Source organism: Eubalaena glacialis, chromosome 4 (assembly GCF_028564815.1).
Source record: "Eubalaena glacialis isolate mEubGla1 chromosome 4, mEubGla1.1.hap2.+ XY, whole genome shotgun sequence".
In the NCBI taxonomy this organism is placed as follows: Eukaryota; Metazoa; Chordata; class Mammalia; order Artiodactyla; family Balaenidae; genus Eubalaena; species Eubalaena glacialis.
Window position 1 is genome coordinate 99,874,985 of NC_083719.1, and position 19,651 is coordinate 99,894,635.

At 35.9% G+C, this 19,651-nt stretch overlaps 1 protein-coding gene across 1 annotated transcript in view; it reads left to right on the forward strand.

The window, feature by feature from the left end:
* The window catches only part of PRR16 (proline rich 16), a 170,533-nt gene extending 152,380 nt beyond the window's left edge, over nt 1–18,153 (forward strand). Inside the window, exon 3 of the mRNA XM_061188078.1 lies at nt 17,396–18,153. Coding sequence (XP_061044061.1) covers nt 17,396–18,151 — 756 coding nt within the window. The 3' untranslated portion in view covers nt 18,152–18,153. The remainder of the gene's footprint in view (nt 1–17,395) is intronic.
* Nucleotides 18,154–19,651: the final 1,498 nt, after the last annotated feature.

A 19,651-nucleotide genomic window follows, 5' to 3' on the forward strand; every position in this document is an offset into this window, starting at 1 on the left:
TTTGGTAATGGTCGTGTTTTAAAACTCAGGTGTTTCTTTGGGTCTTCAATTCCTCTTCTATTTTATTCTTTTTTTGTTGTTTGTTTGTTTGTTTTATTTGACTGTTTCTATAGCACAAAAAGCACTCAAGGGCAAATTTTCTTCCATTTCTTCCAAAATGAGTCTGTCTTTGGCATAATGTGCTCCTTTGCTTCTTTTCTTTTCTTTTCTTGCCACAATAGTGTTTACAGAGTCACCATGCCAGTTCTTTTTTTTTTTTAATTATTTGCTTTATTTATTTATTTATAAATTTTATTTATTTTATTTATTTATTTATTTATGGCTGTGTTGGGCCTTCGTTTCTGTGCGAGGGCTTTCTCCAGTTGCGGCGAGCGGGGGCCACTCTTCACCGCGGTGCGCGGGCCTCTCACTATCGCGGCCTCTCTTGTTGCGGAGCACAGGCTCCAGACGCACAGGCTCAGCAATTGTGGCTCAAGGGCCTAGTCGCTCCGCAGCATGTGGGATCTTCCCAGACCAGGGCTCGAACCCGTGTCCCCTGCATTGGCAGGCAGATTCTCAACCACTGCACCACCAGGGAAGCCCCCATGCCAGTTCTTTTTGTCCTGCTTAACTTGAACAGCTCTGCTTCGAACTTCTGTTGGGCCTCAAGTAGTGTAGATGACTTTTCCTAACCATGTCCCTAGCATGTCTAAGTATGACTTATCCTCCCAGGCAAGCCCCAGTGTGATGGCAAACTTATTTCATGTTCTCCCTTTGTAGAATAGGTAAATATTGTGTTCTAGTTCATTCTACTACTGCATTCAGGGGTTTTCCATTGGCCCTTTTTGTGTCATATTATTCCTACAGTTCAGCCCCTTGCTCACTTTTAATTGTTTCACTGTCCTCTCTTCTGCAGGCCTGCCCAAAGTCCACATCTTTTTTTCATATTTGACACTATTTGTGAAAACTGGAAGACTTTTGTTATTTCATTGGTACCATCCTGAGGCAGTAAGACCAGTTTAAAGATCGGTACTGAATCAAGTTAAAACTATATCTCTTTTTCTTTTGCTGATAGTATTTCAGACAGTGAGTTGTGCCTCTTTAGTTTTTTGGTTTCTGTGATTAAGTGTTTTTGCTATTTTTAAATTTTATTTGTTACTGAGGGGGAGATTCTACTTTACTAACCTTTTTACTCTGACCTCACTTTCTGTAAGTAAAAGTGATGCATGCATGCTGCTGAAAAGGTTGAAAACATTAGACAGAGTACAAAAAGTAAAAATGTAAAATAAAAAGTCATTTCGTTTTCATTTTTATTCAGTGCACACCTCCTACCATTGTTTGCTCTTATTACCCAGGAACTTTTCCTTTGTCATTGTTTCCTAGAGATTCTATTCCTTATCATGATGTCTCAAGGAAGTAGGTTTTGTTCTTTAACTAGCTCATGCCAAAACACTTGAAGTTAAGGAAAATGAGCCTAGAAAGAAAAGCATTAATTAGAAAATCATTTATTATGACTTTTCAATGTTAAAACTTCACTTTTCTCCTACCTAAAAAACTCTTATCTGATAACACATTAACATCCCTGTAGAGTACTCCCCTTATATTTTGGAGAATTAGATTATTACTCTGCTGCTTTTGACAGTTGAATCTAAATGAACTATCTGCATATTGGCACTATTTGCTGAGCAATTCTTTGAAACCGCTTGTAATAAAAAGCCCTTCAGTAACATGCTGTGATACCCTCATGTTGCAACCTATTCTGAGGTGGACTGAAATTAAATTTTGTTTACTAATAATAAACATTGAAGTTGGGGACTTGATTTACTTTTTAAAAACTAACTCTAATCAGTGGTATATCTGTTAAAATAGCAAATGTATCAAGAACTAGGCAAATCCTCCTCTGCCATAAGATCCTCATGGCACAGGCCTGGGAAGAATGACTCTATGTGCACATCTTTCTACACGTAATGGGGCAATGAAAAGGTTGAGAGAAAATGTTTTAAGAGTTAAAATGACCCTGCAGCAAGTAAGATGCCCTAATTTATTGCTTAAGACTAATTCAAGTATTTTAATTTTGAGAACGGTTTGTCCAAATTTTTTTTCAAAGGTGCAAAAAGAGACTAATTCTATGTTGGACTCATGTAATGGCATAGAGTCTGTTATGCCAGGGATCTCAAGATGGTGAGATGTGAGCTGGATAACACCTGTGTACAGATTCGGTTAGACCTGCGTGATCTTTTTTGTGTGTGAGTTTGAAAAATCTGTAAATTTCAAATAAAAATCAGTCTTTCTCTCCTCTCTTGAAATCTTTTGAAAGGGGCAAGACGGTGCCCTCTTTGTGTTCCCTTTAGACAATCATGTCTTCTACTATCCACCGTTAAGTCCCTTCTTTATTGCCGTGTATTCACACACCTTCCCCAGTTAGATTTGACGACTCTGTTTCTGTGGTATATCTGAAAATTCTGTATTACTTTATAAACATTCCTCATATAGTTATATGTAAATGGTTAACACTAGCCTTCTGGAAAAATGTCTAAATGGCTAGATATTACAAATTACCCAGATTATTTAGTCATCATCCTCTAATTCTTGGATTATACATGTGAAAATCATGTGTTCTAAATCTATTTGCATAATTCTCCACAAATTAAATTTTGAAATTTCAGCACGTTTTGTTCACACTATCTCATAATTTTGTATTATATGGCATATTTTTAAAAATTATTTTCTTAATGATGTTTAATAGCACAATTTTTCCACCTTTTCATTAAATTAGGCCTCAGTAAAAAAGAAAGTGTCATTTTGAAAGAAGAAACACTATTCCTGGGTTTTATATTAACAATGTAATATGCTAGTTATTTTTAAAATAACAATAGAGAATTTGGCCAAGTACAATAGAATTAGATACAATTGTGGCCACTAGAAGGCTTTGATTTTTTTTTTTTTTTTTAAACCAGTGCAAGCATAATTGTGAAGATAAACAGTGAAGTTTATATGTCAACCAAAGATTAACTGGTTAGTGCCAAAGTTTTAAATGTGGTTATAATATATAAAGTATGCAAGAATCTTATCCTGACTATACATAAAATATATAATTTTTGACATTGTATATCCGTGAAGCACTGTTTCATAATTTAATAAGTGAAAAGTAGTCAATAGTACAAACTCACAGATGGGATAAGTTTTCATATGTTCATTGCCTTAACATTTTAAAAGTGTAGAAAAATATTCTACATTTTGCTTCTTTTAATACCATATATAGAACATGTGTATCTATAGTACCTTTGCATATCTTTTTGTTAGAACTAAACAGTAGGACTAGCTTTTGTTATGAATACTCCATTCTTGTTAAAAAAAATTCATGCTGAAGTCTTTCAAGGACTTTTTGACAAAATGACAGCTGTGAAAGATCAATTTTCAAGTACTAGCAGATTTAAATGGCTGTTGGCTCTCTGTGGTGCAGATTTTCGTTGTTTTTCAAATTATGTGTAAGTTATCTTTTATAAAATATCTCTGGAACCCTATGACAATGAAGACAGATGCTTGAGAAGCCTATTTTAAAAGAATTCCAAATTTTAAATCTCCCCTCTCTCTTTCATCTCATATATTCTGGCTCATTAAATCAGACATGAAGGTCTTACCTTTTAAAATGCAACTCCCTTTACTCCGTTAAAAATGGAGTAGAACTCAGGCACAATGGGGAATGTTATAATGCTTGCATACCTTTATTAAACCAAGAATAATGTCCCACATGCAGTTGCAATAAGCACACTTCCACCATAATTGAGTTAGACTAGGTATTTTCAAGTTAGGAAAGATATTCCAAAGATGAGCTTTAGAGATTTTCAAATATTTCCACTAATGCAAAAATAATGTAATGTAACCTTCTCATTTGCATCATTTTCCATGATTTTCCCTATGTTTGCTTATGACAAGAATAATCTTTTTTAATGACTTAGTTTATGGCAATGTCTTTCCACTCCCTCAAGTCTCTATAAAATCATAGATGCTGACATCACTTTTCTGTTTGAACTTTGCCTATTACTTTCAGGTAAAGGCCAAACTTTTGGTATTTAGCATGGTATTGAAGACCCTTCGGTGTTATAGCACTTCCTCACCTGCATCTCTTTTTCTTTCTGTCTCTATACACTTTCTTCTTTTCCTAGCTTGCCCCTTCATCTGTTAAACATCCCCTCAGATGTGCATGCATACACACACACACACACACACACACAGAGCACACATACACAAACCATACCCCTTTCAGTCTGCCACATTGGATGGCTTTCTGCTGGAAATCTCAATTGATCTTTCAAACCTCCTTTCCTTTCCTTTGTATTTTATTGTGCCTGGAATTATCTTCCAGTTTCTTCTACCTGATCCTTCCAAAGTCCATTTTAAATACTTTCTATTTCTGACATTATTCCTCCCTCCCTGGCAGAATTAATTGTTCTTTCCCCTCTCCTCTCAAAACATTTTATATATAGTCATACTCTAGCACGTATCACAGATACTACAGACAATTACTCTCTCTTTCCTCTTTTTTTTTTTTTTTAATTAACAATGTGGGGAACTAATACCAGGAAGGAAGACCCAGTTTCACCATCACACAACTAATGAGAGCCCAAATTATAATTACATCCAAATGCCATACCTTCATATTCAGTTGTGTTATCAATATCAACATTTCTGGTAATATTATTTTGAAGGTTTTATAAATGCTATTATTTCTATAATTATATGTTTGAGATATCAAGAAAGGAGTAATAGAGTTTTTCTGATGTTTTTGACAAGTAATTTAATGTTCACATAGATTCTAAGATAATTTAGACAAATAATAGTCTAATTTACTGAATTCCTCTTCCTTTACGTTATATAATAAACATTTAACTCACTACCTGAGAAGAAGTAAAAACATATGTCAAAATGTCATTTTAATGTTTAAATATTTAAATATTTCATTAGTGATATTGATAAATGAAATGCTTTAGTAATCTTGCAGTTGTATTTTAATATATCATTTCAATGTCTTCCCTCTAACAGAAAATATCTTGTATTTTTAAGATATGTGTATGTGTATATATATATATATATACATACACACACACACAGAGATTAGAAATCTCATGAACATAGTTTATTTACAACCGAAATTCATCACCTCAAAAGTTTACAAACAAGCACCAAACCATATGCAATAGGGACCTAATGTAAAAATATTTTGTTACAGTATTTTTCCTTTTATTTATTTATGTTTATGATTCATTCATTTAATATATATTTCTGTTTCAGATGTAATGGCACAGGATACCCTGCCCTCTGGGCACTTACATTTTCACCAAGGAGTCTGTCATTAAAGAGCTAATTACACGATCCGTCACTAGTGCGGTTCATGCTGCGAAGCACAGGTGCAGGAGCTCTAGAGCTGTGTTGCAGGACTTCAGGGCAATCTGGAAGCTTTCCTTGAAGAGGAGAAATGTGGGTTAATTTTTGAAGAATAGGTCAATGTGTGTGTGTGTGTGTGTGTGTGTGTGTGTTTTGTGGGAACAGTGAGGAGTAACCAGGACTAGGTAGAGGATGACTTATACAAAGGCCCAGAGACTGGAGCTTAGCATCTTCTAAGCACGGGAAGAAATGAAAAGAGCAGAGTGAGGAGAAGTGGCACAAGGGCAAGCTGATGTGCAAAGCGGGACCCGGATCTTAGAAGGATTGTGATTTTATTAAATATTTGGTCTTTATCTTAAGAGCAATAAGAAACCACTTAAGGTTTAATAATTTATGTTATACGTACAGATTTAAGGAAAGCTCTGTCTGGCTGCAATGCAAAGACTGGATTAAATGGAAGAGAGAGTGGATTGAATAGAGAGGTTGTTCTTACAACCTTACTCATGATGCTTACAGAATATTTTTTATTGAGCTAGTTTGCCATCAGTAGGGAAGGTAATACACAACCTGAGGTTTATTCATCTACACTTTTTAAAATGCAGAAAGATATTAGAGATTGAGAGCTATAAGCTTGTGTTAAAGTTTACAGGTCCATTATTGTGAGTTACGGTCTGTCTCCTCCTGGACATTATTAACATAATGGAATCATTTTGATGTGTGTACTCACAAATTGCAAGTGGATGAGTCTTTTAAATCTGTTAAGCTGCTTATAGCAATTGTGATGAGGGAGGTTTCCTTTTCCACACTTTACAGGAAGCCTTAGTATAAGCGTGTTTCTTATGAAGACAAATTAAAGTTAGCAATGGCATTTCAACCACTATAATGTGTGAATAATGTTTGTTACAGGGGAAAGAAAAGTCATAAGTACTCACTTACTAAAACTGGCATGCAAGTAAACGTGGGACTTACATGAAGTGATCATCACATGTAATATTGATACATTTTAACTCTATGGAGCTGAGCTGTGCAATAGCACTTTATCCCTTAGTACTCAATTGTCTTATGTTTATTTTATACAGTAAGCATTTGGGCATGTGACATTAGAAACTGTGTGTGAAAATTTGGGGGATTTCTACTTCCTCCAAGAGTACCTCAAAAATGCTTACAGTTCGATGAGGAACTGATTTAAATGAAACCAGGTACTTTTGTTTTATAAGTTAAAAAAAATTAAACACCTTGATTTTGCAAATTGTAGAGTTACAAATTTTGGATCATTTAGTGCTGTAAATAACATAAACTGTTGATACTTGTATAATTTTCCAAGGTTGCCAAGGCCCATGAACCTTTTTGGGCAAATCATATCTAGAATTTTATATTTAGACCTGGTCTTTCTAAATACTATTCATTCCATGGCTATAAAACAATTTAACTTAAAAAGAAATTACCTAGTAAAGCATGTATGTCCATCTTCATTATCTATCAAAACACTAACTTTATGCATTTTTTTGGATGGTGCCACAAATCCAAACCTTTCGGGAACCGATCTTCAAAAGTGTAAATGGTGTAGAAACTCCTAAACATGGCCTGCAGGGCTCCCCACAACCTGGCCTCTGTCTGCCTTTTCAGCCTTGTCTCTTATTCATGTGCCTTATGCTACTTTATCCTTTACCAACATATAAAAAATTATATTTCATACCTTTATGCCACTGCACATGCTATTCCTTCTGTCAAGAAGTGCCTTTTCCTCCAAGTTTCATTTTATCATTCAAGACATCTCTCATTTTTCACCTGATTTGAAACTATCTCTGGCCAATGCTACCAACTGACCTGCTTGGAAAGAATAAATCACTCCTTTCTCTGCTCTCCTATACTTGTCAATCCTTGTACCACTACACATGGTACACTGTGTGGTAATTATTAGTTTGCATGGGGAAGGACTGTGTCTAGTTCATTTTTTTTTTCTTTGATTTTTTGGGGGAGTATAATTTCAACTATTATCAGGCAGGTATTTGCACATTCATCTCCATCTCCAAATCAAATTCTAAATAAGGATGTATAAAATTCACCTTCTATATCATCTCCATTCTATGTCTAGGCCTATTCCCTGGCGATAACCCCTTTTAACATTTGCTTTTGTTTTTCAGGTAGTCAGCTGTCTAAACAATATGCTCAAACATTTTTTTTTAAACTGCAAACCATGTCATTTGACTCATCTTTATGGAAGAGGAAGAATTAGTCTTTTTTGCTTTTGCCATATGTTGAGAAGAAAAATCAGTAACCAGCATCTTAATAGTAAAAGTAGAATGAAACACTGTCAATGAACTCATAAAGCAATAAATTTAAACCTATATTTCTAAACTTGAACCTTTCAAAAGAGAATTCAAGATTCAAATGGTTTATCTTTTTACACACATTGTACTCATCACCCACAGTTCAGTAGTTCACTTCTTTTCCCTATCCCTAGTGTGTGACAACTTTCCGGTTATATGATCTATTGAATGTAATTCATTATTTTTTCTTGGAGACTTCTGATTTCCTGTTTTAGCTTAGAATAATTGCTTTGGGGACTCAAGTAAGTTGTCATTCTTAAATTCTTTTATTTGTTTTCATACTTCTGTGTTAATTACAGTGTTTTTTGCTTCGTGTGCCTTCCTCCTTTCTTGGATTCCATTTTACTGAGCTACAGAATATCCTTAACTTTTAAAGAACAGATACAGGAGAAGTAAATTATCTTTGTCCTTAATATCTAAAAATATTTTAATTTTTCATTACAATAAATTGTTAAATTAGTCAGGTATAGAATTGCGGTTAAAATTATTTTGCCACAGAACTTTTGAAGTTACTGGTAAAATGACTTTCATCATCCATTCATACATAAGGTGCTGTGATGATTATTTAATTTTCACTTCTTTCTGAGTTTTCTGTGTTTGTTTGGTAAATGATTGACTTTGTTTTCATTTTCATTCATCCTGATTAGCACTCAGTTGACTCTTTCCCTCTGAAGCTCCATTTGTATTGTCAACTGTGGAATTTTCTCTTTATTTTTGTTTTGATTATTGGAATCCCACATTTTTTTCTTTTTTCCCCATTTTTTTATGGAACTTCTCAGTCAGTCATTGAAGCTCCAGGATTGATTTTCTTGCTTTCCCTGCCTTTAAATTTTTTCTTGTATATTCCTTTTTATTTTATTATTTTTTAATTATTTTATTTATTTATTTTTGGCTGTGTTGGGTCTTCGTTGCTGCATGCGGGCTTCCTCTAGTTGTGGCGAGCGGGGGCTACTCTTTGTTGTGGTACGCGGGCTACTCATTGTGGTGGCTTCTCTTGTTGTGGAACACGGTCTCTAGGCGGGTGGGCTTCAGTAGTTGTGGCACGCGGACTCAGTAGTTGTGGCGCACAGGCTTAGTTGCTCCACGGCATGTGGGATCTTCCCAGACCAGAGCTTGAGCCCATGTCCCCTGCATTGGCAGGAGGATTCTTAACCACTGAGCCACCAGGGAAGTCCCTATTTTCCTTCTTAAAGAAAATATTTTTGCTTTATGATTAGGAATATTTCTTAGATTTTTTTCTTTTAGATTTTCTTTAAAAATAATCTTTTTAAATTTAGTATTTATGTTTTATACTTCAAATATTTTTCTTACTTGATGTCTGTTCTTTTATAACAGTGCGTTATTTTATAGCTGCAATACATTCTGAAACCTCTCCAAGTACATTAACTAGAATTACTACAAAGTTCTCTTACTTTACTAATAATGACAGCTTTGCCTTCAATATTGATCTGTTCATTCATCTTGGTCCTTCTATTTTGTGATGTTGTTTACCCTCAAATATCTCTTGATCTTCAGACATATTCATATTATAAAGATGTTTTAACAGCCTCTCCTACATATAGGGAAAAGGAGGATGCTGATTGAAAATTCTGAATGTGTCAGATGGGCATGAAGTACTTTAGAAGACAAGCTAGCTGCTCTTGCCCCATTTCTACCACCTTCCCAATGGAAAAAAGTAATAATAATGAGGGAGGAGAGCTTTGTTTTGAGATCCTACCAACCACACTCAGTGCCTTCTTCTTATCCAGAGGCGTGTTCAGATTCTTTACAGCAAGAATTTCAGTTTACCTTAAGGGTGTGAGCTCTTAGCATGTTGCCAGTCTTGTTGCATCATTTGACACAATTTTTTTCCATTGTGAAACATAGTCACTCAACAACTTCACACCCTAATTTTGCATTACTTCTCACTTCCACTCTCTCTCTATTCCACTTTCAAGTTTGGAATCCTTCTGGGACTCCATCAGTGCTTTGACCACCTTTTTATTAATTCACCCATGTATTTATAAAAATCTCTGGTCAGCTTATACCACACTCTGAGAAGATATTCTGAATTTATTACTGTTTTTATTTCTTTACTCTCATTTAGATATGATTTGGGGAGGAAGGCACTAAATACACATGATCAGTCTCTATTAAACTGGAAGCTTTATTTTTTTAATCCTCAGTGTCTCATACAATAACAGATTAATAATATTTGCACAATAAATATTTGTCAAACCCAATTGAACACACAGAAAAATAAGAAAAATTACATTGTAGTTTTACCTTATTTTCTACTGATCAGGCTTGGCTATGAATTATGATTATTGTTTATTTTTAAATCTAGTTTACTTTCAGAGAACAGGGTATAAATTGCCACTTAAATGAATATTACAAAAGCAAACAACAAAACACCTTCAAAACATATACTGTATTCTGTTTCAAAAAATGTTTCAAATAATTTTTTAGTAAGAATTTTTAAGCAAGTTTATAACCTGCATATTTATTTCCCAACAAGGATGATTAAAGGTATACCAGTGTGTTTGTTTGTGTGTGTGTGTGTGTGTGTGTGTTCTGTATGTGTGTTTTAGTCTCTATTTCAGAGGATGCTAATTGCCTTGGAATGTCCTTTCTCCCTTCTTATTTTGAGGAATAACCATAGCTTTTCACTGAGCACATTGGACCCCAGATAAAAGTGTACATTTCCCCGTCTCCTCCACTTAAGCAACTTACTATTGGCTGGTCAAACATAAGCAAATAAAATGTATTGCTCCTGAAACATCTCTTTAAAAAGGAGTAGGTGTGCCTTCCCCACCATTCTTCGTCCTTCCCCTTGAAATACATATGCGAAGGCCGGCCCTCCAGCTATGAACTTGGACTTGAAAATGGACACCAAACCCTAGGGATAGCAGAACAGAAAGTTGGATAGAGCCTGGGTCTCTGGCAACTTCAAGATAGTGCCTTATTTATCCTGGATTACTTCCACTATCTATGTTATATACTCTATCAAATACACCAAGGACAAGGAGAATAAATAAACATTAGATAATACAACTCTATTATTATCGTGTCTGGGATATTGTGATTGGTCAGGTCTCTAAGACACAAAATGTTGTTAAGGAAGTGGCAGTTGCTGTAGAAATCCAAAGACAACTTTGGGAACTCAAGACAATTCTAGTCATTCCTTGGAAAGCAAGCATTTAGTGCTCACCACCTGAGCAACTCTTTCATACTGGTCACTGGACCTTTTCAAAAAAAAAAAAAAAATTTTTTTTTAAACAAATAAATGTCAAAGCAGAATTAACCAAATTGTGGAATAATTTAAATGTTTTCCACTTATTAAATTGTTTCTAGCACAAGTATAATTAAATATAATTCTCCCATTCACAAAATAATTACAGGAGTTATTTATACCTATTAATTCATATTTAGTATATCACTAGTACTGTGGTCTAACAGTGGAATACAGAGTTGTATAGTACATAATGAACAACTTATTTCCTGTCAATAGATCAATCAGGTGATAGATAAAATATATGTAGATAAATACAAATATAGATTTTTTAATTTTTATATTATGTCAAAAATGGAGGGCTTCCCTGGTGACGCAGTGGTTAAGAATCCGCCTGCCAATGCAGGGGACATGGGTTCGATCCCTGGTCCGGGAAGATCCCACATGCCGCGGAGCAACTAAGCCCGTGTGCCACAACTACTGAGCCTGAGCTCTAGAGCCCTCGAGCCACAACTACTGAGCCTGTGTGCTATAACTACTGAAACCCACACACCTAGAGCCTGTGCTCTGCAACAAGAGAAGCCACGACAATGAGAAGCCCGTGCACCGCAACGAAGAGTAGCCCCCGCTCACCACAACTAGAGAAAGCCCGCACACAGCAATGAAGACCCAACACAGCCAAAAATAAAAACAAATAAATAAATAAATTTATTAAAAAAAAAAAAAAGTAGAAGTGAAGCTCTTGGGTCAGCCTGCATTCAGCCATGGACCATGGTCTGACAGCTAGTTCACCCATTGCTCTCATTCATTTCCCTTTCTCTTTACTGCTGATGCCACACATTTAAATTGTGGTTGTTTTTATGAATAAATATTAAATATAGAAGAACTCATAATTTGGTACATATTTATGTTGGGGTTAAATTCCTCCTTTCCTTTCATTAAGTTTGTAATTCTTAATGAAATTCTTGAAGTTGTGATTTGTTACTGAGGAGGCCCTAGAGAAAGATTCACTCAAATTGAAAAAGGGTTTTGTTTTTAAGGCCATTGAACTATATAGTATGTGGTTTTTAATTGGAATATGTAGGATTTAGGAAAGATTTCAATACATTTAGGGCTATACTGATGAATATTTAAAGATAAATGTGTAATTCAACCATCTTAGTTGTTTTGGAGAGTGACTGAAATGTTCCCTGTGCCAAGCTGTGGAGTTAGGCTTTCAGAGTCAGATAACATAGGCAGAGAGTTCACTAAGCCTCACCAACTCTTTATGGCTGCCTTCCTTTTTTTCTACTTCATCCTTTCCTGTGTGCCTTTCTGGACAACCCAGAATTGGTGACATTGAAGACCTTGAAAATCAGACCCAAGATAGGAAAGCTGGGGAGAGATGGAAGTGAGGGCAAGAAATGACTTTTCTCAGAGGTTCTACCTTTATCCAGTTTCTTTACTCAGCATTTTAATATTGAATATCCACTGTGTACAATCACTGTGCTCTCTGCCAGGAGTACAAAGATGGAAATATGTGCTTACATGGTCTGAGGGAAACACACGGGTATAGACAATTCTGATATATAGAGGCAACTGTAATAATAAAATGGCAAAGTCCAGTGAGAGCATAAGAAAAGGAGCTCCTAATGTTGTTTTTATTTATTTTTTTTAATTTTCACGTAAATCTGTTCATCCTGAATTTCACTCTAATGCCAACCCTGAAACCTTGAAGTATCTTTATTTTTATTGTTTGCAGTTTAACATTTACAGAAGTAGTATAAGCTGAATTTTGTATTCCCACGAATAACTTAGATCATTTAGTCAGTTAATTTCTTCCAAATCTGCTTCCCTTTTATGAAAATATTTAGGGATATTTCCCAGTATGAAAACCTTAAGCTCATGTGATCCCTGAGCCACAATTATCAGTATTCCTAATTATTCCACAGTCTAACCATAGCTTCCTTGTATGTAAGGCTAAGGAAAACCTCCAGGAATCACTGAACGCAATTTCAAGTTTGAGATACATGTTTCTCCTTTGCTCCTGATGTTAGCTGTGGATGTTCTTAGACTTTTGATTGACGTCATGCTGTCCTCTCACCTCCAAATACGTGCAAACAATGTGTCCCTCTAGTTCTACTTTCTTTCATTTTGCTTTCCCCTTAATTCCATCATGCCTGTGGTTATAATTCCTTTAGTTGCAATATGATACTTTGAAATCGTTTCAGCAAAACATAGATGTGTAATTATAAGGATACAGTGTATTCCTTGTCTGGTTAATTTACTCATCTCTCACTTGGCTGCAATATCCTCTAACTCACCAAGTAAATAAACTGCAGCAGCCGTTCAATGTGTTCTCCACATGGCAGCTGTTAAGAAATTCTCCTTTTATTTCTTTCTAACTTTCTTTTCTCCTTTTATTTCTTTCTAACTTTATATAAGTAGTGATAAATATTTATTTTATTTTCAAATTATAAAAGATTTTACACATGACATAAAATAAATACTGTATCAAATATAACCCGAACTTAACAAATGTTAACACTTTATCATAATTACTTTATATCAAGTTTTAAAAGAAATAAAATATTTCATCTATATAGCTGATGCCTCCTGACAGTCTTTCCCTTTCCTCCTTGCCTAAACTTAACGTGTATCATTTATTTTCATGTTGTATAAACTAAAACATCTGTGCTTCTACATATAAACAATATATACATATTGGATACATATAGAGATATATATTTTTAAATTTTTATGTTCAACTGAAGGTTTCTGAGATTTATCCCTGTTGATACATATAGCTGTAGTTACTTCATTTGAACTAGTTTGTATTTACATACATCACTTACTAATAGATATTTAGGTTGTTTCCAGTTTTTTGCTATGGCAAAACAAACAAACAACACCAAAAAAACCCCTAAAAGAAACATCCTTGTGCTTTTTCAACCCTGTGCACATCTCTTAGAATTTCTCCAGAACAGTCTAGGCTTTGTTCCTAAAATACCTATACGGTAGGGTAGGGTAAGCACCTTATACAATTTATAAGACATTGTCAAAAAATTTCCCAGCACACTGAATTTACATTTGCACTGGCAATGTACAGAGTTCCCATTTACCCACCTCATCACCAACAAGTAGAACTATCAGGCTGGTTCGTTTTTCCTAAACTACTCAGAATGAAATACTTTCTCATTTTTCTTCAGTTTGCACTACCCTGATTACTAGTGAGATTGAGTATATGATTTTTGGAAATTTGGAGCATCCCTTATGTGAATTACTTCTTTATAACTTTTATCCCATTGTTCGAGCGTGTGTGTGTGTGTATACATGAACTTTCAATTTTGTTTCATTCATTTTTTTTTCACCTGTTTGTATTGATACAATACTATTTGATTAAAAAAGATTTCAGGTTTTTTTGCTCAGTATTAGTATAGCTGCATCAGGTTTCATTTGGCTATTTGCCTGCTGTATCTTATTTCTTTCACTCTGTATTCAATCCTTCTGTGTCTTTTCTTGAATAAATTATTTTAATCTATTTATACTTGTTATGATTATTAATATTATTAATATTTTTTAAGTTTGTTTTTTTTAAACTATCTTATGGGTTCGTTTCTATTTAGTATGCTTTTTTGTTTGTTTTCTTATTTTCTGCCATTTTTAGATTTGCCAGAATTCCCTTACTCACTTTTTAATCCTTATTTCAAAAGTTGTAAGTTTGTCTATTACTTCAGTAGTTGCCGTACAATTTTTCTCATGCATTCTTAACTTGATGAAGCCTAAAGCTAACCAGTGTCAGATAGATATGATATGATTCCTTACACACACACACACACACACAAATTCAGTGACCTTTACATGAAAAATTAGTATGTGCAAATGTCCTGTGGCAGGAAACTGACTGGCAATTATGAGGATCTGAAAGAAGACCAGAGAGGTTTGAGAACAGAAAGGAAAAGGGGATCTTAATAGATTTGAGTATGGAGGGTCACTTAGGAGTGCTGTCTTGTACTGGCTAAAAAGGGCCAATTGTTTTATTTTCAGAAATCTTGTGAGCCAGTTGTGAAATAACTATTATTGAAAACAAAAGTATATAAACCTATATTAAGTAGATTACATTAAAAGGAAAGATTTTTTTCTAATTATTCCTAGTCATTCCTAACTATTTTACTACATTTTAATATTTATCTGTAGTCCTGAGTTTATGTCTATTCTACTGGTATGGTGGAAACACTTTATAATGATGCACTCCTGCAGGTTTCTTCCCAATTTCACATTTAGTGATGTTGCCTTTACTCACTTGAAGTCAACCATGACAGGAGTTTACACCATGGAAACTGGCAAACTCTTCAAATCAGGACTCACTCACACCTCTAAGAACCCGTTATTAAACACTTATCAGAACAACCTGAGTGAGACTGTACAGGACCTTAGAGACCATGTTAAGAATTGATATATATCACAGGAGAAATGAGCAGGCATTGAAAGGTTTTAAGCAAGGAATTACAAGAGCACAATTCTGTTTTTAGAAAGACCACTGAGATTACAGAAGTGAAAAGTGAGGCAGGGTGACTCTGGGTGGCTCCCATGGTAAGTAATAGTGGCTTAGACTAGGATCAAAGAAAGGAAGATGGAGAGAAGTGAATGGATTTAGGAGCTAAAACTGAAGACCTAGCTCTCATGGTACTAGCGTGAACCAATCACATAAGACACTCATGTGGAAGAAGTAAAATCTCTGAGTCCTCTCTAACTTCTTGTTGGTTATGATATTTTCATTTTGAGCCCAATTGTGCCACCATGTGTCAAAGAGCCAACTTCACAGTTGAACAAACTTAGGCCTGAATAAGAGAGGAGGGAAAAGTCTACATATGGAAACGTGAGATGAAGGGACTCATTCCATTTAAAAATAAATTATTTTTAAAGTAATCCATAACTTTTCTTTCCTCCTATAGACATACTAGTACATGTATGGTAGCCATGAGAATGGCCTCTAAGATCTCTGACTGCAGGGAGTGTAAATGATAGAGGGTCAACTTCTGGGTTCTGAAATTGAGCATTTGACCTGAGGCCATGCTTCCCACAAGTTGCCCCAGACAATGACTTAACAAGGCAGAGACACTAAGCAACCCTGTTATAAGAGGTGCCAGATTCCTTAACTCCATGACTCCTCAACGACCTTGCCCAACTTTCCTTAGAGAGGCATTGCCTAAAATGCTTCCACCCAGTTTTCCTGTCTTCACAATCACTCTCCTACACTTGAGGTTGAACCTACAACGTGGTGTGATGGCCCTGCCAGTCTTATTTGATTCCCTGACTCTGCCTTGTGTCTTTGGCACATCTTGAGTGGTTGTGACTCGGATCCTTCCCCTAAGTGATAGCAGATATATGTAGTGTAGGTTCCTGGGTCCAAGAGAATTTTTCACTTCCTTCCCAAAGGTCAAACAACTTTTATTTCTACCCTAGGAACAGGAGATCATTGCCTATGTCTTAGAGGTTAGAGGGTTTCTTGCCGTCCCCCTAGTTCTGAAGGCTTCTGTCTCTGCCTGCTCTCAGTCTCCCACATGAGAGGCCCATGGAAAAGGGGCAACGAGTGAGGACAGGCTGCATTGTGTCTGGGCTCCTCGGGATTATAAATTGTCATGATAGCACACACTCTGCCTTTAACTATTCTTTAAAGTCTTAGCTATTTTCTTTACTCAGTTTGGTGTGCACTGCATCTTTTCCCTGTGATTTGCCAAAGGTGGAACTATGAGTGTGTCCTGTCCTCACGGGGCTTGGAGCTCTTTGCAGTTCAGCTGATTTGGCTACCTTGTGATCTCAGTTCCCTGATGGTCTCAAGAAAAGTTACGATTTTTGCAGATTATCGGGCTTTTTTTTTTTTTTTTCATTTTAGTGTGAGATTAATGTTCTCCATGATTGCTACATGCTAAGGCAGAGGTACAGCCCTCTCCTTTGTTTTTAAAAATCAGTTATGAATCAATGGGGAGAAGGATGGGGGGAGGGGCAAAATAGTAGTAGGGGATTAAGAGGCACCAACTACTACATATAAAATAAATAAGCTACAAGGATATATTGTACAGCACAGGGAATATAGCCAATATTTTATAATACATTTAAATGGAGGGTAATCTATAAAAATATTGAACCATTTTATTGTACACCTGAAACTAATATAAGATTATAAATCAACTATACTTCAATAAAAAAAAAACAGTTATGTTTCTGTATTAGGTTTTATCCTTCGTGGGTGTAGCAGAGTCAGGGATAGAACGTATACATAAATAGTATATTATATTCTAGGCATGTGAAATCATTATGCAAACACTTGGCACTCTTTTGATAGGTATTCCGTAAATTTATTGAATGAAAACATTAAGAACAATGGAATACACCACTCAGTATTAGTCAAAGTTCCCATAACAGATTATAGCGAGACAGGAAGATATTGTTTGTAGTATATTTTGCTTCGGGTCGTTCTTCAACACAATTACCTTGTCCTTTCCACCAGGTGGTTGACCAGATTGATACCCTGACTTCTGACCTACAGCTGGAGGATGAGATGACCGACAGCTCCAAAACGGACACCCTGAATAGTAGCTCAAGTGGGACAACAGCCTCCAGCATAGAGAAGATCAAAGTGCAGGCCAATGCCCCCCTCATTAAACCCCCAGCCCACCCATCTGCTATCCTCACGGTCCTGAGAAAGCCAAACCCTCCACCTCCTCCTCCACGGTTGACACCTGTGAAGTGTGAAGACCCCCAAAGAGTGGTGCCCACTGTCAATCCGGTAAAGACCAATGGCACCCTTTTGCGAAGCAGAGGCTTCCCAGGGGCACCAAACAAAATTCCAAACGGAGACATTTGCTGCAAACCCAGCAGTAACTTGGACAAGGCTCCAGTGCAGCCTCTGATGCATAGACCTGAAAAAGACAGGTGCCCCCAAGCAGGGCCTCGGGAACGAGTTCGGTTTAATGAAAAAGTCCAGTACCATGGCTATTGTCCTGACTGTGACACCCGGCATCACATAAAAAATAGGGAGGTCCACTCACACAGCGAACCTGTCCACCCGCCAGGAAAGCTTCCTCCCCAAGGCCCTGCCCAGCCTCCTCCCCCTCATCTCCCTCCTTTTCCACTAGAAAATGGGGGGCTGGGAATAAGCCACAGTAACAGCTTCCCCCCACTCAGACCTGCACCTGTGCCTCCTCCCACTGCACCAAAACCACAGAAGACGATCTTGAGGAAATCAACCACTACAACAGTGTGATGTATGCCATTTAAAAAACTTTTTTGTTTTTTTTAATTCTTATATTATAAACATAAAATAATACGTAATGAGCACTTTCTACTCAAGCAATAAAAAGCCCAAATATATTTATCCTGCATTCAGCAGAGTGGCATAAAAATCACCGGGTAAGTATGCAGTATGTTGTTTATGTCCTGGCTATACATTGTTTAAAAGTTATGTAATGAAACCACGGAATAACGGAAATGCTGAATATATTGTTTTTTCAATTGACCTGTGACAAACTCTGACCTGTAGATTTCAAATATTTTGATTTACCATAAGAGATGGGATTAGATTCATTTTATTCATGCCTAACTCATCTATGCATTAAGAACATGCCATACTCTGACCTAATGCTTTTTAATAAGAAATTTTAACACTGAAAGACTATTTTATTATTTTTTCTAAAGATGTTTGTCACTAGTTTTGCATTATTAAATGCTGAGGATAATACCAGAACATTTATTTTCTATACTATACAATTATGACTATATGTTCACCTATATATGTAATGAAAGATTTTGGTCTGTGGAAATATCATATGTCAATAAACAATGGTAAATAATGGCAAAACCAAATGTTCCTAGGAAGTAAAATGAAGCAGTGGTTCATTTAATCCCACGTTAGTTTGCATCAAAATGGATAGCAGCTCTGATAGAGTTTGGAGATCACAGTGAGTATATGTCAGAATTTTTCAAATTAAGTATCATAATCCAGATTCTCAATAGAACTGTACACATTTTCATATGATTTGCCTCCATTTTGGTACCTCAGGGATGATCTGTTGCAGGCCAACCCCTTTAGATCCTCCCCACTCTCAGCATGCCTCCAGGTCACTGCATAAACCAGCTCATTGAAGCTGTAGGATGACTTTGCTCCTGCATCAGCAAGCTCTCTGCCTTCCTGAGGGATTCCCCCATTTATAGGAGAATCCTAGAGGAAAATAAAGATGTTTCTGGAACAGGATATTTTTAGCATTCGCCTTAAGCTGATTCTCTCTCAGAGCTGAAATATGCCAGGGTTCTTTGTTATTCTATAGAAGGAAGAGAGGAAATCCTTCCCTTCTAACATGCAATAAATGTGCTTCTCTTTAATCTAATTTGCCAACTAAAGTCACACTTACCCATGGACAAAAGTTCATTTCCTAACTACCACGATTTGGACTGATCCTATGATTTGCCCTGGAGTTAGAAATGAGTTTACTCCCTTAGAATCATGATGACAGGTAAATGCCTGAGCAAAACGTGGTCATTAAGTGGCAGTAGTAGAAGGAGTCATCTTTGGTGGAGATTTGATTATTATGCAACTTAAAAAAGAATACTGTAATACTTTTGAATATTTGGCTTTTGATCGTAAGACTTGAACTTTTGCTACTACAGGAAAGTAGTCTTCAATCATATTTCTTTGTTGCCTTTCTCATGTTATATCATCATAATTTGGAATTCTGTTTTTGAACAACTTCCTATTTAAAATGATAAT